The 26,299-nt window shown below is 42.0% G+C and overlaps 1 protein-coding gene across 1 annotated transcript in view; it reads left to right on the top strand.

The window, feature by feature from the left end:
- The window catches only part of TTLL12 (tubulin tyrosine ligase like 12), a 66,632-nt gene that overhangs the window by 25,730 nt on the left and 14,603 nt on the right, over positions 1-26,299 (top strand). The window contains exons 3-8 of the mRNA XM_039542110.1: positions 3,546-3,744; positions 4,804-4,963; positions 5,658-5,791; positions 9,769-9,845; positions 25,211-25,327; positions 25,427-25,621. Coding sequence (XP_039398044.1) covers positions 3,546-3,744; positions 4,804-4,963; positions 5,658-5,791; positions 9,769-9,845; positions 25,211-25,327; positions 25,427-25,621 — 882 coding nt within the window. The remainder of the gene's footprint in view (positions 1-3,545; positions 3,745-4,803; positions 4,964-5,657; positions 5,792-9,768; positions 9,846-25,210; positions 25,328-25,426; positions 25,622-26,299) is intronic.

A 26,299-nucleotide genomic window follows, 5' to 3' on the forward strand; every position in this document is an offset into this window, starting at 1 on the left:
CTTGGTAAGGTCTAGCCTGCCATTTAAACACTTCCAGCAAGCTTTCAAACAGCCAAAGGCACGTTCGACTACCATGCCGCACCTGCTCAGCCTGTTGTTAAATTGCTGATGTCCAGAAGCAGCCTAAACTTGCCAAGGCAGCCCCCAGCAAAGTGTATATTTACTTCTGTTACTTTAATTGCCTGTTCATTTCTTTAAGTAGCCTGCTGTTTGTTTTGGGGCTTTGGAGGGGGGAAGCTTCTGCTTTAGCAAGCCTATATGGGCTTCTTTGTGGATGTAATTGCCCATTCGTTTAAATTTAGTAGCCTGTTGCTTTAAGTAGCTTTGTCATTGAAGCGTTGGCTTGTTTTTGTCTTCATGATTGCCAGTGCCTCCGAAATGGGATTGGCTTGGTTTGGGCTTGCTGTGAAAAGGCCGTGCAGGTTTTTTTATCTTGTAGACCTGGGAGATATGAGCTGCAGACAACTGCTTCCCTGCCTTTTGAGATCCCACTTCCAGAAAAGGTGGAAATACAGCAAGTGTAGTATAATGAGAGGTTTGTATCTTGACAAAGCTTTGCAACTGGGAACATACAACCTAGAAACCCATTTAATGCAGCAACCACACCACCACTTCTGCCTAAGGGAAATGAAATCCACTAGCGAGGGATCTCCATAATACAAGAGAAATTCAGGGCTAAGTTTAGCCCTCACACTTATGCAAATTGTCCTATGTATCTGTGAAGGCATAATTTGAGCAAGAGCTGACCCTTGACCCTTAAGTTGACAGGATAGGCTCCTTTAATGATGCTTACTGGGTGCACAGAAGAAGGACGACTATCAAGAGGCACTGGTTTATATGACTGCATGAGGCATTCACCTTGCGTGGTGCACTCTGCACTGTGCACTCTATGGCTTGTAACATGCAATTTGTACCCTATGTACCATGCACCCCATTTATTCAGATTCAGCTAATACCAGTGAAAGTTCACTTGTTTGTTTGTTTTAATCACATTGTCAGTTCATCAGCTCAAATTGAAATTGTCACTGCATCACCCCTCTGCACTTCCTTGCTGGTTGCCACCAGAAAAGTTTCCATACTCTGTATTTAAAAAGCCAGTGGTCAATGGAGAAAGAAATTAAGTACTGGTGCATACAGTTTGAAGGGAAATGAGAAAAGCAAATCACCAATTTGGAATACGTTCAGATGCCTTCTTGATGAAAAGGGAGATACTGTGGCTGGATATGTTGCATGTGTCACATGTAAAACATTTTGTACTTTTAGTAGCCATAAAACCGGTACTTCAAAATTACTTAAACATAAATGTAGACCAGAATCAGGATCCAGTTTGCTGAAGATATTTACCAAGCAATGTATCACTGTCACACGAGACATGAAGACAAGTAAAAGCAGCAAAGAATCCTGTGGCACCTTATAGACTAACAGACGTTTTGCAGCATGAGCTTTCGTGGGTGAATGCCCACTTCGTCGGATGCACCCACGAAAGCTCATGCTGCAAAACGTCTGTTAGTCTATAAGGTGCCACAGGATTCTTTGCTGCTTTTACAGAACCAGACTAACACGGCTACCTCTCTGATACATGAAGACAAGTGTTACTCAGGAATTATTGACGTTTATAGCAACAGACATAGTACCTTTCAAGGTAGTCAGTGGCAAGGGCTTCCTTGCATATTCTCAATGTTTGATTAACATGGATGCCAGATATGGTCAAATGGATGTGTGTGCACATTCCACATTATTAGTCCAGCATGCTGCACTTGTGGCATAAGAAAAAAGAAAACAAATCTCCACGGAGCTGAAAAACATTCTTGGCACAGTGAGTGAAGGGATTACCCTCGATCTGTGGATGATTACAGAAAGGTTGCCTATTTGGGAGTAACTGTTTATTACATAGTCACAACATGGTGGAGCAGGTGCTTTGACTCTGAGAGCGGGAAACCAAAAACTGGAGAGAACATTCGATTGTCTGTTTTTCAGGTACTCAGAAGATTTGATTTACACAGCAGTACCAACCCAGGGGTTTTCATTACAGACCAGGGAGCGAACGTGGGGACACTAACTTGGAGTCAGGGAGCGCCTGCCGTCGTTCTGCATCTAAAGTTAATATTTATAAATAGTATCAGAGGGGTAGCCGTGTTAGTCTGGATCTGTAAAAGCAGCAAAGAGTCCTGTATTCACCCACGAAAGCTCATGCTCCAAAACGTCTGTTAGTCTATAAGGTGCCACAGGACTCTTTGCTATTTATAAATAGAGACTTCTAGCACAGGCTCAAGCAGGCAGATGCATAGTGGAGGAAGGTTACTAACAGTCCGTCACATTTATAAATCTACTCCCACACCTAAATTCTGATCTTTGAAACCCCAGCTAAAATAGCTTTGTGCTTCTTTTGAGTGTAAACTACCAACCAGTTGAAATGTGTGTGTGACTGGATTAGGACCAGAACATCCACACATTCGTGACCTAATTAGAGTTTGAAACTAGATTTCTGAGATGTTAGAGCAAGACTTTTTCAAAGCAATCAATGAGATATGGACACTTTAACACTAGTTAAATTTGATGTTCATGACTCTTGAGCGGCTTATAAAAATATAGACTGAGATTTTCTAGTAAGTGGGATTGAGGAGTTGTACTCCTGCATTTCTCTCTTTCTGTAGTGTCTGAGGTTGTTTGAGCAATGTGATCTTACCCAGCAGTTCCATAATCAGTTATAACAAATAAGTTTATTAAATCCTGTGTTCCAATAATATGCATAGGCTTGGGAGAATTCAATTTTTTTAAATAATTTTGAATGATATCAATGTTTATTTTTAAGCATTTTTTTTCTATTTTAGCTATTGAAATGTTCACAGTTCTGGGACATTGTGGTGTGTTTCAGACAATAGGGTGTCAGCCAGTATTTAATAACAGTAGACACTGGGACTCAAAAAGTTATAGCCGTTAAAACACAGATTGTCAATGTATACAAAATAAATAGCCTTAAATCAAACTCAGTTCTTCAGCAGCATTTTTTCTTACTTTGCTTATCTGTACATTTCAATTATTATAGGAATTTTTTTTTTGTTGATTTGTGTGTATATGGTGAAATTGACATTTTGCCAATAAAAATCTAATCCTGTCAAGTCTAAATATGTAGCACTTTCCTTCTTCAAACATGAATTGCTCTTCACAGGCTCATTGGAAGGTGAGCACTACTAGCTCCACTGTATAGATTGGGGAAAGGGGGCAGGAAGATTGGTATATCAGAGGCCTCAGAGGAGAGCCAGGATTGTAAACTACGAGTTCCTTTTTCTGTACTTGACCTTTCAACCATACCTTTTATGGAAATTATAGTTACTGAACAGTACACTTTATTCAGCCGAGGATACTACTAGGAAGATAATCCTACTTCTAGCGATGCAAAAAAACCACCTCATTTTGGTGAAGAAATAACTCGGCTGTTGAGCCTTCTACAAGAAAGCATAGCCTTTCTCAACAAATGCATCTTGTTTTGTGTGTGTGTTGACAAGAGGCGTATTGTTGTAACATTACTAAAATTCTGTCCTTAGCATTTTCCTTATCGACCATGCCTGGACATACCGTGTTGAACATGCACGCCAGCAGCTGTTGCATGTTCCCGGTCTGCTTCACAGAATGGCAAACCTCATGGGAATAGACTTTCATGGAGAGGTTGCGGATGAGGGAGCTATTGAGCAGGTGTTGCAAGAAATGTGGAAATACAACCAGACCTACCAGCTGTCTCAAGGGGTAAGTGACTCCTCTAATCAAGGAAATTGAACTGCTCTGCTGGATCCTGAATTTAATCATACCAACACATGGATAACTAATACAGATGTCTCTCTTTAATATAAAAACACTTCTTTTGAGCCATTTAAGAATGGACTGCTGCTCAGAAGAGGGAGAGTAATTGCCTTGCAGTTGTAAAAAGCAGTGACAAGCTGCCAACATTTTAACAAAGGGGGTACCCATAAAGGTTTCCCTGTTAAACTATGATAGTTTCATGTAACAAGGAAGCACATTCAGCAAAGAAGAGGAGTTAGAAGAATGAGAAATCTGTTGGTTGTTTTCCCTTTCTTAAACATTTCCTTTAATTTACAAGAGAATAAACTCTCTTAAAACAAAATAAGGCAGTATACAATTGGCAAGCAAACTTGCATTAAGTGTGTTTTTGTTAGCAGTCAGTAGTCATACATTGTAAACTACAGTGAGCGTAGGTGTTCTGATAGATACTGTGATGAGGTATGCAGACAAACAAAGCTGTGAAAGGGAATATTAGGATAACGCACTTCTTTTAGTGTTTGTTTTGTTTTTGTTTTTTTTTATTTTTTAAACGTACTCTTCTGGGAGGCAGAGTGGGCTAGAGGATAGAGTAGTGGACTGGAACTCGGGAGAGCTGGGTCTTTTTCTTGGTTGGGCCACTGGCCTGCTGGATGACCTTGGGCATGTCATTTGACCTTTCTGTGCCTTGGTTTCCCCATCTGTAAAATGGGGATGATGATGATGACCTCCTTTTGTAAAGCACTTCAAGATCTACTGATTAAAGGCACTATATGAGAGCTAGGTATTATTATTACTATTCTACACTTTTTGCTAATCTAAAATTATCTCGACTTTCATACTGTCATCAGTTCTTCCTGTCATCAGTTCTTTTATGGAAAATCATAAATCTTGGTTAGTTGAAACAGAGCACAGTAATACAGCTTTAGCATGAGCCCCTAACCCCTTCTGTCTTGCAGCATTCTTTTAATAGCATGCTTGTAAGGGGTGTCTGTCTTCTCTCTTCCCTTCTTCCCCACTCCCTCCCAGACTGCAGAGGAGAAGGTTCCTGTCTGGTATATTATGGATGAATTTGGATCCCGAATTCAGCATTCAGATGAGCCTACCTTTGCCACAGCACCTTTATTTTACATTCCTCAGCAAATTGCTTACACGGTTCTCTGGCCTTTAAGGGACCTTGAAACTGGTGGTAAGTGTGTCAGTACATCAAGTACGTGATCTGTTTTTATCCAAAGTTCAGAACTGAATTTACATACCAAACCCATTCTATCTTATCACAATTCCAGTTTGAGCTTAAACCACCCCCCACCTCTCCAACATCCTGCATGTCTTTAAAACACTTATACCTCTACCTTTTCAGTGGCAAAACATCATATAGCAATAACTTCTCACTCACGTCATGACTCGTATTAAAGAAGATGTGGAGGCCTTCCTCTGCCCAGAAATGTGGTCCTTACAACAAAGGATTGGAGAGTTTCTCTTTGTTGTCCAACTGAACTGCTTTGGTTAGAAAGCAGTGGATACAAAAATTACACAAACTACATTACAGGGACATTATTTAAGCTACAAAGTAAAGCACTCAAAATAAGGAAATGACACATTTAAAATTGCCCAGGTAGCCTTAATTTGGCGCCCTTCATCTGTCCTGCGCAGTGAATGAGGCGGAGCTCCTGGGGGGAGGAAAATTAAGATTTGAACATGTAACTAACCCTAAGTTACATTTTTAAATTACACATTTTTTTAAAAATTATATTTTTTTTAATCATTGCAGTTGTCCCATAATTTATGGTTGAATTATGTCATTTGCCTGAATGTGGTGTGGGGAAGGTTGTTAATAGAAAATGACTAGCAACCCTACAATTACATTTATATCCCCCCCATAGAGGAAGTGACTCGTGACTATGCCTATGGGGAAACTGATCGTTTAATCAGGAAGTGTATGTTGTTGCCATGGGCGCCTACTGAGGTATTGGATGTTAACTATTCTACACCAGAACCGTCAGAAGATCACTACCAGGTATAATTATAATGAATTTTTTCTTTAGGATCTCTCATTAGGACGATCTCTTAAAACCTGGAATTACTTTGGTTTTGTTTCTCTTCCTGACTGCAATATGAAGTATCAAGATTTCATAATCTAACAGATTGCCTAATATAAATTTAAATTCTATATAAGATGGAGATGTAGTGAAGCCAGAAATAAAAATATATAGCAGTTCTAAAACTAAAACAATAGTGACTTGCCACATCCTGCAGTTCCCTTTGCTATCTCACATCAAACAGAGGCACCGAGTAGTCTAGTTCAAAGGCTTCTGACATTTCATAAACCCAAATTATGTGGAATTCATCATGCTAATTCAGAGGTTGGAGCAATTGCTAAATAGGTTCGTCCCTATTGGATTTATTATTACAGAATATTTGGTCAATCCCATAATATAGGAAGATTAATCTTTGAATGCAAGGAACAAAATCTTATTTCCAGCCTCATTATTCATTTTAAGTTACAATTCTAAAGCAATTAAATACTACACTGGGGACAGCATTTCCAAGCTGATGACTCTGCTTTTCAGGTATCTTTCCCACAAATACTTCCCTTTTGAGCTTGTGTGCTGTGACAAAGAACTCGGTTATATTTTAAGGGTGTGAAGTGAATGTTGTGTGGTGTCTTCTCTTTTTGGCAAATAGGCTACAAAAAATGTGCCAAAACTTTCCAAAACAGGAGACTAACTTTTATGCATCAGTGGAAACTGTTGGTTGCTCATAGGGTGGATTGATTTTAATCATGGTTTAAATCAGCTGTCAGGAAACTTTAAATTTGAATAATTGATTTTAATCGTGTTTTGCATTTACACTGATTTAAGAAAATAACTTACCCCATTTAAGAGAGGCTGAATCTCATTGGTGGATAACAATTAAAAATGCTAATTTGCAACTAAACATAACCTTTACACTAAATTTGGTGCTGCTTTTTGCTAACCAAGAAGATATGTTATATCTATGTACATTTATTTAAGCAATTATATAGTTTATCTTTTTACCAGATGATTAATTTTTTACTTTTTCAAGTTCTATTTGGATGGAAATACTAATTCAATTAAAAATGCACAGAACAGTGTTTTATTTTTTTTATTAAATAAAGCTACCTTAAATATGGTGGATACATAATCTGTGATAAGAAAAAAAAAGTTTATCAAAATATGTTTTGCATTTAAAACTAATTTATTAAACAAAGGAAGTAATATTGGTAGCTAGTGAACTGAACTGATTGTTTCTGGTCACCATGTCTGTCAACATTTTAGAACTAGTAGATTTCATCTGCTTACACCTAGCTTTTATTCATAGTTGGGAAGAAGAAAACAAATTTTCCTGCTTTTTCAACTCCCAGTTGGCATCTTAATTTTGAATGAGCTAATCCAGTGAACTGAATTAGTAGAAAAAACTGAAATTAAGAAAATATTCTCTGTGTACCTTCAGAAGAGGCTACTGCTGTCAAGAACTGATTTAGCACTTCATCAGACTCTGGTACCAGGTGCTTAGCCTGTGACTTCCACCAGTTCACTATATTGATTTTCTTTAAAACTTGGCAGCAAACAGACTGCTTAATATTATTTTTTTAATTTAATTAAATGATGTTAATAGATATAATAAATTTAGGCTTTAACTTGTCAATTTTACAAGTCTAATTTTAAATAGCTTTTAAAAATACAATTTTAATTAAAAAATAAATAGAAATAGGTTTTTGATTTAATCTTCCTTTTTTTTAATCCATGCTGGGTGCTCAGAACTTTCAAAATTCAGGCCGGGCCTTTGAAGGCACCCCTCCTGCACCACAGTGGTCAGCTACTTTGGGGCCACATGGTGAGGGGTGGGATAGCTGTTTAACCCCAGTTACTTTAGTGACTGCAGCCAGTCAGAAACCAGGTTAGCTTGTTTCCACCCAAACAAATGAAAATACCAAAAATAATCAGTCTCTTATTACATATGTCAGACTTTTTTGAAGAGATAGTATTTGTTTTTGGAGGGCTGTATTTTCTTGGTTTAGAGACTAGGAGCAACATTTCACTTTTAATTTTGATCATATGTTTGCTTTTTTGAGCAAAAGTGCCTTGAGCTCAGGATAAGGCATTTCTGTATGTGGTTTAATTCTGTTTTATAATTATCAGGTTAAGTTAGAAAAGTAGTGTTTCTCGCAGCTGGTTGTCATTTTATCTATGATAATGCAGTACATCTTTACAAGGGAGATGATCTTCAGATCCCAGTTATTCTCTTTTCTGTCTCATTCTGATACCCATAAGAGTTGTCATGGGAACAGTTGGCAGAAGCACCAGCCACCTGAGTGCATGTTGCATTTCCATACCAATCAGTTAGCTGCTGAACTTCCTCAGACTGATGAAATACCAGTGCAAAGTAGCTCTGGGTGCTTGGTGCCATCCTGTACACCAAGATAGGACACCATCTATTTTATGCAGCCAAGCATATTAGAGATGAGTGCAAAATATCTGAAAATCTCCCTGAGCACATTTGCAATTCATATTTTACATAAAAAATATTTTTACAACTTGAAAATATTTTATTTATAATATGTAACTAACCATTTACAGTTTATTAAACTTTTATGGTATCTTAATTTACTGATGTTTCCTTCAAATTCTGCTGCATAAACTTAAAATAGTAATCTGTCCTGCCTTGAATCAGAAGGCCGATTTCCTCTTACATTGATCTGAAAGGCTTTAATATTTTGTGTAGTAGAGTCACAAACATGATGCTTCGAACACAGAAGCATGTGGCTGCTGGATCACTAATCTCACTGTTACTAACAGTACAACACAGTAAACAAAAAAGCTATAACTTAAACTGGGATCTTATTAACACTGAGTAATTTGATTTCTGCAATAGTATTTTGGATATTTTAAGAGCAGAAGATTACAATTTCAAGTGCAGACTTTTTTCTCACTAGGTAGTGAAAACAAGAAGTAATTTATATTCCTGCAATCCAATCTCTTTTGGAGATGGCTAGGGTTCTTTTTTAGGCTTTTTGTTTGCACCTTTTAATTATAAGTAATTGAATCTCCAGCAACAATAATTTTAAGGATTGGAATCCTGTATCTGAACTGGATTGCCTGTCCCAGCAGTGTCCTATGTGGGGACAGCGCAAGTGTATGTCACAATGGAATCTCCATTCTCAGGAGCTGCTGTAACCGTATCCAAAGGAACTAATCCATAGGTGCAGATGCTCCAGTTCCATGAGAGACCCTTTGCTTCTCATCCCAGATATCCCACACAGTTCCTTTTGATGCAGACTGTTGCAATGAATGGAGTGTGACAATTTTCCTTTTACAATCAAATATGCCAATGACATCATGGATGGGGTTTTCTAAAGCACTCAGTGTTAGCCTACCACTAATGCCTTTGAAGTCAATGATAAAATTCCCATTATTTTAATAGGAGCAGAGTTAGGTCAACACCACCTTTTGATATTCTGACTGCCTCCCCAGTTTACAGTACATTAAACCATCATTTATTCAGTTAAGCTATACCTTGGCTGTCTTTGATTTTTTTTTTTTTAATGTAGATTTCTCAAAGTAGGGTCCTAAGGGAGTTTATCTTTTGCTAAAAGACAACGTGATTGGCCAAGTGTGCAAGGGCACTTCTATCTAACCTGATATTTTTTATTTTTTTTAAAATATAGGAGTGGAGAAGAGAGAGAGGATGAACTCTGAAGTGTTTGTGCTTCAGGGAATCTTTCATATACCAACACTAATAAAACACCCAAGCATTGTTGTTTTACGTCCTGTTGAACTTTTTTATCTCTTGCATTAATTTCTTTTTCACAGCTTCTCTGTTTTCATGCACTTTTGTAAAAACATCAACTCAATTTTGGCCCAAATTACTGTACACGGTCCTTTAACACTTTAAGATTGTGAGGTTTGCTGGAAGTTTGCTTGCACTACTTAACATAAACTTGTTTGTTTTTTCTTTGTTTTGTTTTTTTAGGCTATTTTAGACAAAAACAAGGAGAAACTACCTGTGGCTATAAATCCACCAGATTATGACAAGAATAAAATTTTCAAGTATGTATCTACAAACAAAATGCCTTTAAAATGCTTCCTGACAGTTGAAATGTACAACCTGAATAGGAGGCTTATCCTTCAGAAGGTTGGCACAGGTGCTGCCACTGCACCCCCTGGCTTCAAATGGTTCCTATCATGTACAGGGTTTTCAGTTTGGTTCTGTGGCTCTCAGCATCCCCACTATACAAATTGTTCCAGCACCCCTGCACAGGTGGTATTATATTGATCCATGCTTGGAATTCTGACTGCAGGAGTTACTAGTTCTTTGGTTGGAATCTGTCTAGGAGCAATGGATATTGCCACCTTTATAACTTTTACTCTGCGTTTTAGATTCTTGAAGAGATGCCACTGTCAGGATGAAAGGAATTTAGCACAACATCTTGGTGCTGGGAATCTCTACATTTTATTTATTTTAACTAGTGAATTTAATGTCCATGGGGAAAATTTTAAGTCTTCAGTCTATCCACAGAGCAAGTACAGCAGCAGTGATACAAGTTTCCCCATGCCGCCTCATTGGATTAGACCATGCACATTCCATTTCTGATCTCTTCAGTTGCCACTGCTACCAAAGGGTCACGTTAAACCTGGTCAGTATATATATGGGGAGGCAAGGGGAGGACACAGGTAATTCTCTCCCCCCCACCCCTTCCAACTATCTTTGGGATATACTGTATATACTCGTTCATAAGCCAAATATTTTTGGTAAAAAAGTGATGCACCAAAGAGCGGGGGTCAGCTTATAAATGGTCTACACCAAAATTTGATGATTTTAAACTCTGTGGAATCATTGAATTAAATATCTAATACATCGTCATTTTGTTTACTTGGAGCGTTCACAGGCACGGAGCCCCTCAGCTCCCAGTGTCTGCGGTTTGCCGTTCCCAGCCAATGGGAGCTATGGGAAGTGGCTGGGAACAGCAAACGGCAGACACTGGGAGCTGAGGGGCTCCGTGCCTGTGAACGCTCCAGGTAAACAAAACGTCCAGGCCTGCTAGCGGCTTACCCTAATGGGCCAGGAGCCAAAGTTTGCCAACCCCTGAAATGTAGGGTCAACTTATGAAAGGGTCATACAGTTTTTGCTATTTTTACCTAACCATCTTGGGGGGGTCGGCTTATAAACGAACGGGCTAATGAACGAGTATATACGGTATGCCTTTCTGTACAACAGCAGCAGAATGGCCCTAATCCTTCAGAGGCGGGCTGGAGGAAGGGCCTGGTTGTGAAAGGTAGTTCAATAGGATTTTAAACCAGGATTTTAAACCAGGATCAAAAGGTATGGTAGCATTGGATGCTAGAGGGAATAGCTCTTAGCCATAACCCCCACTCCAGTATGACGTGTGCTACTGCAAGAGATTTGCCATTAAACTTCTTATATGATTTCAGTATTTGAGGCCAGCCACCCATCCTCAATAGAATGAAAGGATTGTTTCAGTTAAGTTATAGAAGCATATCTCTTAATTAATTAATTATGGACAGTATAGTGGGATACAGAAACCTAAAGTACAAAGATGGCAGTTTTCTTATTTTCAATTAGAAGCCCAGAACCTTATTTTGCGGGTTTTGCTATATGGATCCATAGGTTACCTTTCTTTTCCTGAGGAGAGATGATTATAGAAAGTCTCTTTTTCAAGTTGGGCTTCACCCAGTTGTTTCAGTTGTCCAGAAACAGTTGAACTATCATGTTGGAAAACCTGCAGAGGTAAGCAAGAGTTTTTCTCAGTGGGATTGCTGCTGCATGCAATCACTGAAAATTAGAGGGGCAGAATATGAAGTATAGTTAGGATAGGGACAACAGTAACATTGCTGAGTATACCAGCTGCCTTTTTCCCTATTAGAACTTCCATCCACCACCTCTCTTTCCCCAAGGTAAATATGTCAGTTAAATGCCATTCACAGCAGGAATCCAAAGCCTTGCAGCATTCTTGATACTCCCTGTTTTCTCATTCTTAAGGAACATCATCAGTACTCGTATCTTCCCCCACACAGTCCGTGGTGTGGTCTCTTCTTGACATTAGATAATATCTCAAATAACTTATAACAATCTATTGTAGGATGCGGCTTCTTTCATGGGTGGGATGTGCCTGTTGGCGTGACAGACAGCTACGTGGTGTGTATGTGAGAGAACTTTCTCTGCTGTGCAAACTGCTATGTGGGCGCTCTGCTTCATGTTGTAGGGGGTTAAGGGAGCCCAAGAAGGAATCAGAATCCATACCTTGTTGAGCCATTGACATTTCCCCCGACCTCAGTGGCTTTCAGATGCTGTGGAATGGGTTTATCTCGGGGCTGGTGAGCCCGCAGGTAGTGGCAGCGCTGTATCCATGTACACCCTGATGTTTGTTGCTGGGAGGAAAATCAGGCGGGCATGCAAAAGCAGAGGGACGTGCACAGCCCAGATTTGGAGTTTTATGTTCTGTGCCCCTTTTGTACAGGGACGGGTAAAGTTCACATCCTGAAATCTGTTTCCAGTCTGAATTTCTAAAAGGTGTATCATAGTCATCTTGCCTCAAAGTAGAGGTAGAACGCAGAGCATGGGGAGGGGACAAATGTATAGAGCAAATTCTAAAACTGTAGAATAAAGGAAACCAAGAACAAATATTTCTAAAGGGGAGGTTAGTGATTACTGTTTTATGTAGCTTGAGCTATTTCTACAGGGAGAATTTTATTCATTGGTGGTTAATGTTGCCTTTTACTTCCTTTTCAAGCCCGTTACAAATTTCAGAGACAATGCTGTTGCGTAAATTTTTGGCACGTGAAACACTCTTCAATTTGTGTTAGATCTGTTCTTTTTCTCTTTGTCTTAAGATCTTTTTCCATCATTTCTCATCAGTGCTATCCATCATCCTTAAAGCTTCCAAAAGTGCTTAAAGAGCTGACATAAGAAGAAATCTTTTTTGTCTTGATCAGTCACTTCAGATTTCAGCTGTAGCAATTCACTCTCAACCCCAGACCAGTTCTTGGCATCATAGACCTTCATGGAGACAGTTTAATTTGCTCAGTGTCAGTGTTTTGGTTCAACATTGTTTTCACAACAACATTAGATATATATAAAAAATGCAATCAATCTTATTCCCTACCCCAATTTGTGTTGTGAATATTCAGGCTTCGATATGTTTTGGAGGTGGTAGGGAGGAAATCATTCAGAAAACCCAAATGTATGCTGTTGCTTACTTTCCTTATTGGTTTTGAAGTATAATTATAAAGCTTCTAAATCAGTCAGATGTAACTTAGAATCATCGAAATATAAGGCTGGTAGGACCTTGAGAGGTCATCAAGTCCAGCCCCCTGTGCTGAGTCAGGAGCAAGTAAATTTGTTTCTATGGTGAATTTTAAGACTGTCCTGTTGATTTTTTATTTTCCCCTCCATGTGTCAGAGTTGCAGTTAGAGACTCTATCATGTATCATAGGCTCTAAAATGAGATTTTGTGCATTTTTACTAAGAGGTTTTAAAAATTCTAATACTTCCCTTTGCATGCAATTCGAATTTGAAGAAAGTACTGTCATGGAGGTCTGTCTAGTCCAGTATCCTGTTTCTAATCCCTGGACAGTTCCAGATGCTTCAGAGGGAGGTGCTAGATACCCCCTAGTGGACCTTTGTAGAATAACCTGCTTGTTGGGAAGTGTCACTTGCAAGCCACAATAATTGGTTATGCCATTAATTGTGAGGCTGTAATACTTTCTGGTGTGAATGAGAGAGAGAATATACTGGAGGTACTGGAAGTCTGTCTCTGGATGTAATATAAACTGTTTGTTATCAGACAAATGTCTATTTTTTTTTAATCCTGTTACGTTCTTGTCCTCAATGATATCGTGTGGCAGAGGGCTTTATAGTTCAATTATGTATTGTCATATAAAAGTTTCCTTTTCAATCTTAAATGTTTTGCCTTTCAATTTCTTTGCACTTTCCCAGACTTCTAGGGAGTGGGGTGAAGCTTCAGCATCTTAAAAACATGATCCGTTCCACATTTGATGTGAGTGAAAAGGTCCTACTCTTTGTGCAGAATTGTCTCCTCTGCAACTAATAGAAACACAGACTCATTTGAGTTTGCTTACTCTAGTAGGCTTCCTGCAATCATTGTCGTCAAAAGGGAGAAGTCACCTTGAATGTACTTTGGTTCATTCTTTTGTGTGGCTTAGCTAACAAGAAAAGCAGTAGTACAGGACTTGTGGTGCTATATGCATTGTAACCCATATTTTAAGAACAACTTGTAATTCCTGGGTTGGATAATATATTCATGAATCTTATGGTTTAGCTTATGCCATTGCCAGAACGATGAGTTAAAGCTGCAAGAGTGAATATGGTGGTGTATCCAACAATGGCCCTGATTTCCACCTGCAGTCCTTTCTGCATGGTTCTGGAAAACCGTGTTGACTTATGTTTGGGAAAGGAGGTACTGGAAGGCTATCCTCCCTACACAGGTTAAAGATGAGGTTGGTGTGTAGTCTGTAGCCAGTAGATGCCTAACTTTCAACTCCTTGGTAGTATGAATGTCCTTTGGCCCAGCCCAAACTGGACACACAATGTATTGTGCTGGGGTATGAATTTTCCTGGTGTTTTCTTAATCTTAAGAGCCCTGACAAAGCAGAGGCTTTTTTTTTTTTTCATGAAAGCACCCAGCTGGCTCAGGAGCCCTGGTGCTCGTTGAAAGAGACAAGAATGATTTTAAAATAAATGTGAGGTGAGCAGTATTCCTTACAGCTGTATCTTCCATGTGTCTGTAAATGTAGGTCAGTGTGAAGAAGTACTGTGACAGTGTTCCTTGATAGCTGGAGATTTTTAGTTTTTTGAACGGATATTGTTTTTGTGCTTAGAGGATTTTTTTTTAAATCCACCTTTTAAATTGTACCTGTGGAGGGGGAGCTTACTCTTTAAACCAGAAGTATAGAATAACCATATTTAGATCAGTACTTGCATTTCCTTGTGATGCAGCGCAGTACAGAGCTTATGCAGACCTCCTACGTGAATTAATGCTCATGAGAAATTGATTTATTAATATGATACCGTGCTGGGAGAAGATGACCCACTTGTCAATTGAATTAATGACTAGCAAAAAGTACATTCAGCTCCTGTGCTGAGGAGAGCAGATGTCTGATGCACAGCTAGCAGCAGAAGTCTATTAAGATTTATTGGAAATGCTAAAAAAAAGTAATGTAGAGGTGAACAGCCAGCCTGACAAAATGATGTCTAGGAGTGACGCGGAATGATGACTTACCAGAGGCATCAACTGTCACTTGGAAGGGCCAGGCACCTTCTCCCCCCTCCTTTTGAAGGCCAAATGCCTTGTCTTTTGGCCCAGTATTACCCACCAAATGGAGGAGTTTCCATTAGGTGGGTTTCCATTAGGGCTGTCAAGTGATTAAAAAAATTAATCGCGTGATTAATTGTGCTGTTGATAATAGAATATCATTTATTTAAATATTTTTGGATGTTTTCTACATTTTCAAAAACATTGATTTCAGTTACAACGGAGAATACAAAGTATTCTGCTCACTTTGTATTTATTTTTTTATTACAAATAATTTCACTGTAAAACAAAAGAAATATTATTTTTGAATTCACCTAATACAGGTACTGTAGTGCAATCTCTTTATCATGAAAGTTGAACTTACAAATGTAGAATTACAAAAAAAAACCCTCAGTACAATGTAAAACTTTAGAGCCTACAAGTCCACTCAGTCCTACATCTTGTTCAGCCAGTTGCTCAGACAAACAAATTTGTTTACATTTGCAGAAGATAACGCTGCCTGCTTGTTGTTTACAGTGTCACCTGAAAGTGAAAATAGGTATTTGCATGGCACTGTTGTAGCCAGCATTGCAACATTTTTACGTGCCAGATATGCTAAACATTTGTATGCCTCTTCATGCTTCAGCCACCATTCCAGAGGACAAGCTTCCATGCTGATGACGCTCATTTAAAAAAAAGTGTTAATTAAATTTGTGACTGAACTCCTTAGGGGAGAATTGTATGTCTCCTGCTGTTTTATCTGCATTCTGCCATATATTTCATGTTATAGCAGTCTCAGATGATGACCCAGCACATGATGTTCATTTTAAGAACACTTTCACTGCAGATTTGACAAAATGCAAAGAAGGTACCTATGTGAGATTTCTAAAGATAGCTACAGCACTCAACCTAAAGGTTAAGAATCTGAAGTGTCTTCAAAATCTGAGAGGGATTAAGAATTAAGATTAAGGGGTTAAGAATCTGAAGTGTGGAACATGCTTTCAGAAGTCTTAAAAGAGCAACGCTCCGATGCGGAAACTACAGAACCTGACCCACCAAAAAAGAAAATCAGCCTTCTGTTGGTGGCATCTGACTCAATGATGAAAGTGAACACGTGTCGGTCCATGCTGCTTTGGATCACTATCGAGCAGAACCCATCATAAACATGGATGCATGTCCTCTGGAATGGTGGTTCAAGCATGAAGGGGCATATGAATCTTTAGCATATCTGGTACTGAGTTAATCCCGTGAGTTAACTGCAGTTAATCGACAGCCGTAGTTTCTTCTTCGAGTGCTAGCTCGTGTCATTTCCATTCTAGATGTGTGCACCATCCACATGCACAGTCGTCGGAGATTTTTGCTGTAGCGGTATCCATAGGGCCAGCTGTTGCACCCCCTTGAGTGCCATGCTCATGGACTGGAATAGTAGGTGCTTCCAGCCTAACGCGCACTCAGTTCTTTCTTGCTGCCCGTGACTGTTGGTCGGAGCGCCTCGTCTTGCTTTGCAAGAGCGTTAGCAGTTCTTTACAACTCATTGGTGATCATCTTTGTATATAGTAGATTGGTACTTAGTTAGCCATTAAGTTAAGTGTTAGGTTAGTTTGGTAGTAAGGGTCCTGGTTGGGACTTCGCCCCAGAGTAGGGCATTCCCCGTTCCCCCCGGCTTCAAACGATGCTTGTCATGCAACAGACCAGTGCCTGTTAGTGTCCCCCATGACAGCTAAGTGAAATGCTTGGGGGAGTCCCATAGAAAGGATTAGTGCAGAATCTGTAAAAACTTTCAGCCTAGAACCCAGAAGGAGCGGGATATCCACTTGATATCCACGGGATATCCTCATGGAGGCTGCGCTTCGTCCTGCGTGGGAGCCCTCCCACTCGGGCTCCTACCTTGGCATCAGTGTAGAGCATTCCACCTGGCACCATTCCCCCTTGCCGGTGCCTAAGAAGCGGCAAAAGAAGAGGAGCTCCTCCTTTCCCCTCCCCCCCCCCCCCGCCTCGGCACCAGAGGGGAAGGGGGCTTCAGGCAAAGGACCTATGTCAGGCCACGTGCCCGCCCCAGAGCTTCACGGGGGTACCACTGTGGTCTGACCCCCTAGCCCAGCCAGTGATCCATCTCCAACTCCTAAGAGTGGCAAGGGACCCTGGCTTCTCCTAGGACCCTTGTTGCCTGAAGCAGCCCCAGGGGCTAAAGAGCAAGCAGTTCATCTGGCACTGCAGATGCAGTGGGCAGCACAGCAAGTTCCAACACCTAAGGAGCCACCCCTGGACAAACAAGGGGAACCCAGCCCTCCCCCTGTGGTGCAGTCATTTTTGTCATCTCCGAGAGAAGCAAGGGCGGGCCCCTCCCAAATGGGCAGTCTCCCTCGATGACTTCAAGGAGCACCAGGCCCTCCTTAAAAGGGTGGCTACCAAATTGAACTTGGAGATTGAGGAGTTGGCAAAGGAGTCCAACCTCCACCACCACAGCCCGGGTCGTGCTGCCCGTCCACCCAGGGGTCCTTAAGATTGCCAGATCGCTGTGGTAGACCCCCTCTTCCATTCTGCCTACTTTTAAGAAGGTGGAAAAGTACAACATCCCTGCAAAGGGATTTGAATATCTGTAAGTGCACCCTCCAGCGGAGTCATGGGTCATGTCCACTGTTAATGAAAGGGACAGGCAGGGGCAAGTCAGTGGCATGCCGAAAAGCAAAGACACCAAGAGACTGGACTTGTTTGGCAGAAAAATTCATTCAACGGCCAGCCTGCAATTTCGGGTGTCTAATCACCAGGCCTTGTTAGGCAGATACAATTTTAATCTGTGGGACTCCCTTAGCAAATTCAAGGAGACCTTCCCACACGACCAAGTCCAGGAGTTCACCACTTTAGAGGAGGAAGGCACAGTGGTGGCGAGAGGGGCCTTCCAGATGGCCTGGGACACTATGGACTCGGCAGCCAGGGTTGTCACCTCTGCGGTGGTCATGAGGTGCAGCTCTTGGTTATGGTCCTCCGGAGTACCCCAGGCGATGCAAACCACCATTCAGGACCTCTTGTTTGAGGGAGTGGGGCTCTTCTCTGAGCTCACGAATGCAAGGCTCTACAGCTTTAAAGACTCCTGTGCCACCCTCCACTCATTGGGCCTTCCTAGCCTGCTAAGGAGTATGAAGCCGTTTCAGCTTCGTCCACTTCCCCCGTCTAGGTCCTGGGGGACTCCCTGGCTGAGCACCTACAGGAAAAAGGATAGAGACAAGGGGTTTAAGCAGAGACACCCGTTGTCTTCCCATTTGCCTAATCAGTCTGGCCCTCCCAGAAACCAAGGAAGCCTGAAACAGGCATTTTGAGGGTGTATTCGAGGACAGCACCCCAGTCACATCCCAGGATCCACCCTCCTACTCTTTCCTCAACTGCCTGCACCCCTTCCGGTCGGCCTGGTCACAGTTGACCTCGTATCGTTGGGTGCCCAACGTAATATCTTCAGGTTACACTCTGCAGTTTGTGGCCAAACCTCCCTCCCACCCCCCTTCCCTGTCCCTCTGCAGGGTCCCGTCTCACGAGCAACTTGTCATTCAAGAGGTCAATAACTTCCTGCACCTGGGGGCAGTGGAGGAGGTCCTTTGGGACATGAAAGGGAAAGGGTTCTACTCCTCCTCCTTCCTAATCCTGAAAGTAAAAGGGTGTCTCAGACCCATTCTGGACCTGAGTCACCTCAACAAGTTGAAGTTTTTCATGGTTTCCCAGGCCTCCGTCATCCTCTCCTTGGATCCGGGAGACTGGTATGCTGCCCTCAACTTGAAGGATGCATATTTTCATATTTCCATTTTCCTAGGACACAGGCGCTTCCTCCAGTTTGTGTTGGGCCAGCACCATTTGCAATTCACGGAGCTGCCTCTTCGGTCTTCTGTCAGCCCCGAGAGTGTTCACAAAGTGCATAGCACCAGTGACCACTTACTTGAGGCATCAAGGTGTTCAAATTTACCCTTACCTCACCGACTGGCTAATAAAGGGCCAATCCTGGGATCTGGTGCGACGGCATCTCAGTGTGGTTTGCTCCATCTGTCGCAACCTGGGGCTGTTAATAAATGAGAGAAAGTCAACCTTAGTTCCAGTGCAATGCATAGAGTTAATCAGAGCAGTCATCAACTCTACTCAGGCCAGAGCCTTCCTCCCCGTGGCCCAGTTCCGAGCCACGGCAGACTTGATCTCGTGCATGCAAGCCAAACTTCTCACCACTGCTCAGGTGTGCCTGCGATTGTTGGGCCACGTGGTGGCCTGCACTTACATGGGCCGACACATGCAGCTCCATCTGCAGGTGTGGCTAGGGTCGATCTACGTCCCCAACAGACACAGCATGGACCATGTAGTCAAGGTCCCAGACCTCATTCTGTCATCACTCACGTGGTGGCAGAATCCTGCGTCGGTGTTGGAGGGAGTTACCTTTGCGGCTGCATCCCAGTCAGTGACCTCTACTCTGATGGCCTGGGATGGGGAGCCCACCTGGATGATCTCAGCACACAAGGTCATTGGTTGAGTCACGATCGCTCCTTACGCATTAACGTCAGGGAGCTCAGAGTGGTTCTCTTGGCCTGCCAAGCCTTCCCACCTCTCATCAGAAGCAGGGTGGTCCAGGTCCTGACAGACAATACAGCAGCTATGTTCTATATCAACAAGCAAGGCGGGGCCAGATCATCTGCCCTTTGCCAAGTGGGACTTCTGTGTATAGCACGACGTCCATCTCATAGCTGCACTTCCTCTTCCCCCACCCCCCACGCCTCCTGGGGCCAGAAACACTTTGGCAGGTCACCTCAGCAGGACTTTCTCGTCTTGCTACGAGGGGTCCCTTCATCCAGAAGTGGTCAGCCTCATCTTCCAGGGGTGAGAGACTCCCCAGGTGGACCTGTTCGCGTCCACGCAGAACAGGAAATGCCACATTTTTTTGCTCGATTCAGGGGATTGACAGAGGCTGCCTGTCAGACGCTTTTCTGCTCCCGTGATCAGGGGCTCTGATGTATGCCTTCCCTCCGGTGCCACTAATTCACAGAGTCCTCGTGAATATCAAGCACGACTGGGCAAAGGTGATCCTCATAGTGCCGACGTGGCCACGCCAGCTCTGGTTCGGCACACTGCTGGACCTCTTGGTGGCTGCTCTGTTACAGCTACTGCTCCGGCTGGACCTGCTGTCCCAAAACAACAGAAGTTTTCTGCATCCAAACCTGGCAGCGCTGCACCTGACAGCTTGGCTGCTGCCTGGTTAAATGCAGGGGAACAGGAGTGCTCAACCAGTGCCCAACAGGTCCTGTCGGGCAACAGAAAGTCCTTCACCAGAGTGACCTACCTGGCCAAAAGGAAACAGTTCGCTTGTTGGATCTCAGATAATGGCCTTCTGCCCAAGCAGGACTCGCTGCAGTTAATCCTGGACTACCTTCTGTATATCAAGCTCCACAGCCTGTCTCTTTCATCTGTTAAGGTCTACTTGGCCGATATCTCAGTCTTCTATCTGCTGCTCGAGAGTAGGTCAGTTTTCGCCCAGGACTTGACTGCCAGGTTCCTCAAGGGCCTCGAGCACCTCTACCCAGATTTTAGGTACCCCGTTCCTCCGTCGGACCTGAATCTTGTGCTGTCACGGTTCACAGGACCCCCTTAGAGCCTCTGGCTTCCTGTTCTCTCCTTTTCTGGAAGGTCCCATTCGTGGTTGCAATAACATCTGCCTGCAGGGTCTCTGAGATTAGGGTGCTTACCTTGAAACCACCCTATACGGTCTTTTACAAAGCCAAGATCCAGCTGTGGCCACACCCAGCTTTCCCGCTTAAGGTAGTCTCAGTTTCATACAGGCCAGGACATTTACTTATCTGTCTTTTTCCAAGTCCGCATAAGTCGGAGGAGGAGCGTAGGTTCCATCCTCTAAACGTCAGGAGGGCACTAGTCTTCTACATTGAAAGGACCAAGCCATTCCACAAGTATACGCAGCTGTCACGGTGGCTGACAGGATGGAAGGTCATCTAGGGCCTGCTCAAAGAATTTCTTCTTGTATTAGCTGTTGCTATGATCAGGCAAAGATGCCCCTTTGGACAATCGTAACCACTCATTCAACCAGGGTGCAAGCCTTTTCAGCAGCTTTCCTAGCCCAAGTACCAATCCAGGACATCTGTAGAGCAGCCACCTGGTCGTGTGTCCACATGTTCACACTTACCCAGCAGGCCCAGGATGATGATGGCTTCAGTAGAGCAGTGCTGCAAGCCGCAAGACCGTGATCTCTGAGCCCACCTCCAAAAATACTGCTTGTGAGTCACCTAGAATGGAATCGACATGATCAAGCATGTGAAGAAGAAAAAATGGTTACCTACCTTAAGTGTTGTTCTTTGAGATGTGTTGCTCATGTCCATTCCATTACCTTCCCCTTCTACTCCTCTATCGGAGTTGCCAGCAAGAGGGAACTGGGAGGACGTAGGGCTGTGAGCGCCTGATATATTGATGCATGAGCGCGGCACTCAAGAGGGCGCCACAGCCGACCCTATGGATATTGCTCAGGCAAAAATCTCCAACAGCTGTGCATGTGGGCGCACACGCACCTAAAATGGAATGCACGTGAGCAATACATCTCGAAGAACAACAGTTACAAAAAAGTAGGTAACAGTTTTTTCCATTCGTTGCTTCTCTTCTGTGGCTGCAGGAGGGATTTTACTTTGAAGAAAAAACATACCTGATATACACCCAGCTTTAGGGCCTGTTCCTTCTGCCAGTTAGGCTAGAGTTTAGCCACGTGTCCATGCTGAGGCTGTTGTGGTAGTGTCTCCATGGGTACATGCTGTGATACCCACCATTTTGTAAAATAAGTAGATTTAAATTAAATCTGGTGAGTGTAAGCTGTAGGAGGGGCAAAGGAAGCAAATAGCTTCCCCTAGTGGCCTCAGAAAATACTCTAGCCAATGACTTCCACTAATGTCATTGGGATCTTTGTTTGCCCCTTCCAACATGTGTTCTACAGGGCTTTCTTCCAATATATATACAGGAGTTCTTAGTCCCACCTCTTCCAGTGTCTGATGTTAATATATCTGTGCCCTAATTATGAATGAGGGCCTCATATTCCTACCCCAACGCAGGCAACTGTCCTTGACCTATCGTACAGATAACCTTGTGCAACCTGTATTACTTTATTTCAGGCAAAGCTGTGACTAGATCACAGCTATGTAATACGACAGATCCAAGTCTCAACCACACTGCCTTTCAGAATGAATGTACCAAATTGTTCCTGGCTATGCTGCTTATATCCATTGCTCTAATCACTAAAGGACACTCTTCTCAAAGAACTGACAATGGAACCGAGGAATACTGATACCCAATGTTCCAGTGCTGTTCCACAAATAATTGTGTAACAAACTGGCAAAATGTTTCCATACTGTGCTCTAGGGGCTTATTCACATAAAGGATAATGAGCTAGTACTGGTACCGTTTACGCCTGTGGTTCAAGTAAGGGAGGTCTGTGCTGAAGGCCCTGTTCTTATCATGGGTCCAAACCTTGCTCATGAGCCATGTGGGGAAAAACACTGTGTGGTCATGTAATTAAAGACTGTCCATCCAGCCCAGTATCTTGTCTACCAACAGTGGCCAATGCCAGGTGCCCCAGAGGGAGTGAACCTAACAGGCAATGATCAAGTGATCTCTCTCCTGCCATCCGTCTCCATCCTCTGACGAATAGAGGCTAGGGACACCATTGCTTACCCATCCTGGCTAATAGCCATTTATGGACTTAACCACTATGAATTTATCCAGTTCTCTTTTAAACGCTGTTATAGTCCTAGCCTTCACAATCTCCTCAGGCAAGGAGTTCCACAAGTTGACTGTACACTGCGTGAAGAACTTCCTTTTGTTTGTTTTAAACCTGCTGCCTATTAATTTCATTTGGTGACCCCTAGTTCTTGTATTATGGGAATAATAAATAACTTTTCCTTATCCACTTTCTCCACATCACTCATGATTTTATATACCTCTATCATATCCCCCCTTAGTCTCCTCTTTTCCAAGCTAAAGAGTCCTAGCCTCTTTAATCTTTCCTCATATGGGACCCTCACCAAACCCCTAATCATTTTAGTTGCCCTTTTCTGAACCTTTTCTGGTGCCTGTATATCTTTTTTGAGGTGAGGAGACCACATCTGTACACAGTATTCGAGATGTGGGCGTACCATGGATTTATATAAGGGCAGTAATATATTCTCAGTCTTATTCTCTATCCCCTTTTTAATGATTCCTAACATCCTGTTTGCTTTTTTGACCGCCTCTGCACACTGCGTGGACATCTTCAGAGAACTGTCCACAATGACTCCAAGATCTTTTTCCTGACTCGTTGTAGCTAAATTAGCCCCCATCATGTTGTATGTATAGTTGGGGTTATTTTTTCCAATGTGCATTACTTTACATTTATCCACATTAAATTTCATTTGCCATTTTGTTGCCCAATCACTTAGTTTTGTGAGATCTTTTTGAAGTTCTTCAAGTCTGCTTTGGTCTTAACTATCTTGAAGAGTTTATTATCATCTGCAAACTTTGCCACCTCACTGTTTACCCCTTTCTCCAGATCATTTATGAATAAATTGAATAGGATTGGTCCTAGGACTGACCCTTGGGGAACACCACTAGTTACCCCTCTCCATTCAGAGAATTTACCATTAATTCCTACCCTTTGTTCCCTGTCTTTTAACCAGTTCTCAATCCATGAAAGGACCTTCTCTTTTATCCCATGACAGCTTAATTTATGTAACAGCCTTTGGTGAGGGACCTTGTCAAAGGCTTTCTGGAAATCTAAGTACACTATGTCCACCGGATCCCCCTTGTCCACGTGTTTGTTTGACCCCTTCAAAGAATTCTACTAGATTAGTAAGACACGATTTCCCTTTACAGAAAGCATATTGACTATTGCTCAACAGTTTGTTTTTCTATGTGTCTGACAATTTAATTCTTAACTATTGTTTTGACTAATTTGCCCGGTACTGACGTTAGACTTACCGGTCTGTAATTGCCGGGATCACCTCTAGAGCCCTTTTTAAATATTGGCGTTACATTAGCTAACTTCTAGTCATTGGGTACCGAAGCCGATTTAAAGGACAGGTTAAGCTGCACTAAACTTTCACACCTTTTTAAATTGAATATTAGCATTTTGTACAAATACTTATAACATAAATTGTATAATGTGTTACACTTCGAGTTCACAAAACTTGGCCGCAATGTATAAACATCTGACATTTTTCTCTCCTGAAGGATGTATTTTTCTCCCCCTTAACAATCATGGAATGTATAAGGGGTCCAGTTGCAAAGACACGTGCCTTGATGTGTCCTCTAATTAGATAGCAGTAGAAAAGATAGAACAAAGTCATATATAGCCTGACTCGGCATCACGAGTCAGTAGAAATGGAGAGGAGATTAAATGCAATGGCTCTTTGAGGAAGTGATTAGCTGTTGTTGACACTCTTTGTCTAAATGTTTGCAAAGGCAATTTTGAACTATTTTTTTGCTTGTCTCCTCCTTCTCTTTAACGTTTTTTCTCTACATCTTGAACTGTTAGTCTCACTTCCAAGCCACAAAGCCACTCTAAAATTCTCTCCAGATTGCATTGCTGCTGAATTGTTTGGACTTGCCAAATAGTGAGGTCACTTGTTAAACTATCAATCTTAAACTGGGATTTTGTGTTGGAAACTCTTAAAAAGTATCAGACTCAAAACATCTCATTTAGTTTTTGTTTATGCTTCATAACTGATTTTTGCTACATTTTAAAAATAGCTCTAAATGTGAACATGTTCATTGAGAGTTTGCTGTGTCCAACCCTACTTGATGCTGCAGTGCTGCTTCTGACTCTGTAAGATCAAATTCACTTCCTCGTTAGCAGGACTGTGATGAGGCATGCACTGGAATATGACTTCTCTGCAGGCTTACATTTTTCAGTTTGGAAAATAAAGACCTGATGCTCTGAATAAGAACTGAGGGTGCTCAGCTCTTTCTACTTACCATCAAGTATGTTTGCATAACTAAAAAAAAATGGCCTCTGAAGTTAGTCAATTAACAAGTGTAGTTATTTTGTGTTGCATGTTTTCTATTGAGATAGCCATTAGTTTTGGTTTCAAGAGGGGACACTGCTCTCACATTGACAAAGCATGTATGTATCTTTTTCCTTTCTCCCAGGGTCTACACAGACCTTCCCCAAATCCTCAACAACTTGAAACACCCACGTTTTGAGTTCACCGAAGATGAGAGAGAAGCAGACATCCTCTACAACTTTTCCCACTTCAAAGATTACAGGTGACAGCTATTTCCTTGCAAGTACAAATTATCTGGCTGCCATAGAAAAAGCTCTGTTCTATTGGAGTGGTCTTTTTAAGTGACCTCCATCTCTTGTAGGAAACTAAGTGAAGAGAGGCCCCATGTGATGTTGAATCAGTTTCCATGTGAGAATCTCCTGACAGTCAAGGATTGCCTAGCATCCATATCTAGACGAGTTGGAGGGACGGAGGGGCCAAAATGGCTGCCTCGTACTTTTAACCTTCACACAGAATTACCCCAGTTTATCAGCTATTTTCAGCAGCGTGAGAGGAGGTAAGTTATATTATTGCTGCTGCTTGTCTTGCAAATTCCTAACCAACTTTTTCCAAGTACCAGCAAGTGCATATTTTGGGTTATTGGATTAAGCAGCTACTCTGCTGCCATTAATTTGTACTAGCTGCATTTCACTTATGTTCTAGTGGATTTTATCTGAAGTGTGGGCTTTACTTATGTTTTTTAACTCCAAAATATATAATGTGATGTACATTGAAATATATAGGGTGAAATCGTGACTCCATTGAAGTCGGTGGCAAAATTCCATTTTACAAATGTACTAGGATTCCCAACTTTTGTGTGGGCAGATAGCTTTCTCTGTGTGCCAATGGCAATTAAAAGCAATTTAAACTAGGGTAGGGATTGTGCCCAATTTTCTTGGTTAAAACACATTTCCATTTCCAGCCTCTTCAGATCTCTAGGTAGTAGAAAGAGAGTGAGGAGAAGGTATGCTCTCCTGAGCTTGACAGATGCATTTGGGCAAGGGGTTTGTGTTACTACATTCAGTGTTCAGTCCCCAAGAGAATAGCTGTATGTTATGTAACTTGGCTGGCGCAGAGGTGGCCATGGGGAACCTAATTTACAAGTTTTAAAGCACCCACCTAGAATGTTCTCAAACTTCGTGATTGCCTGGTCAGAATGATCTCTTGACCTACAAACAAGTACTTATGATGTAGT

The sequence above is a fragment of the Mauremys reevesii genome, linkage group 1 (assembly GCF_016161935.1).
Source record: "Mauremys reevesii isolate NIE-2019 linkage group 1, ASM1616193v1, whole genome shotgun sequence".
Classification (NCBI taxonomy): domain Eukaryota; kingdom Metazoa; phylum Chordata; order Testudines; family Geoemydidae; genus Mauremys; species Mauremys reevesii.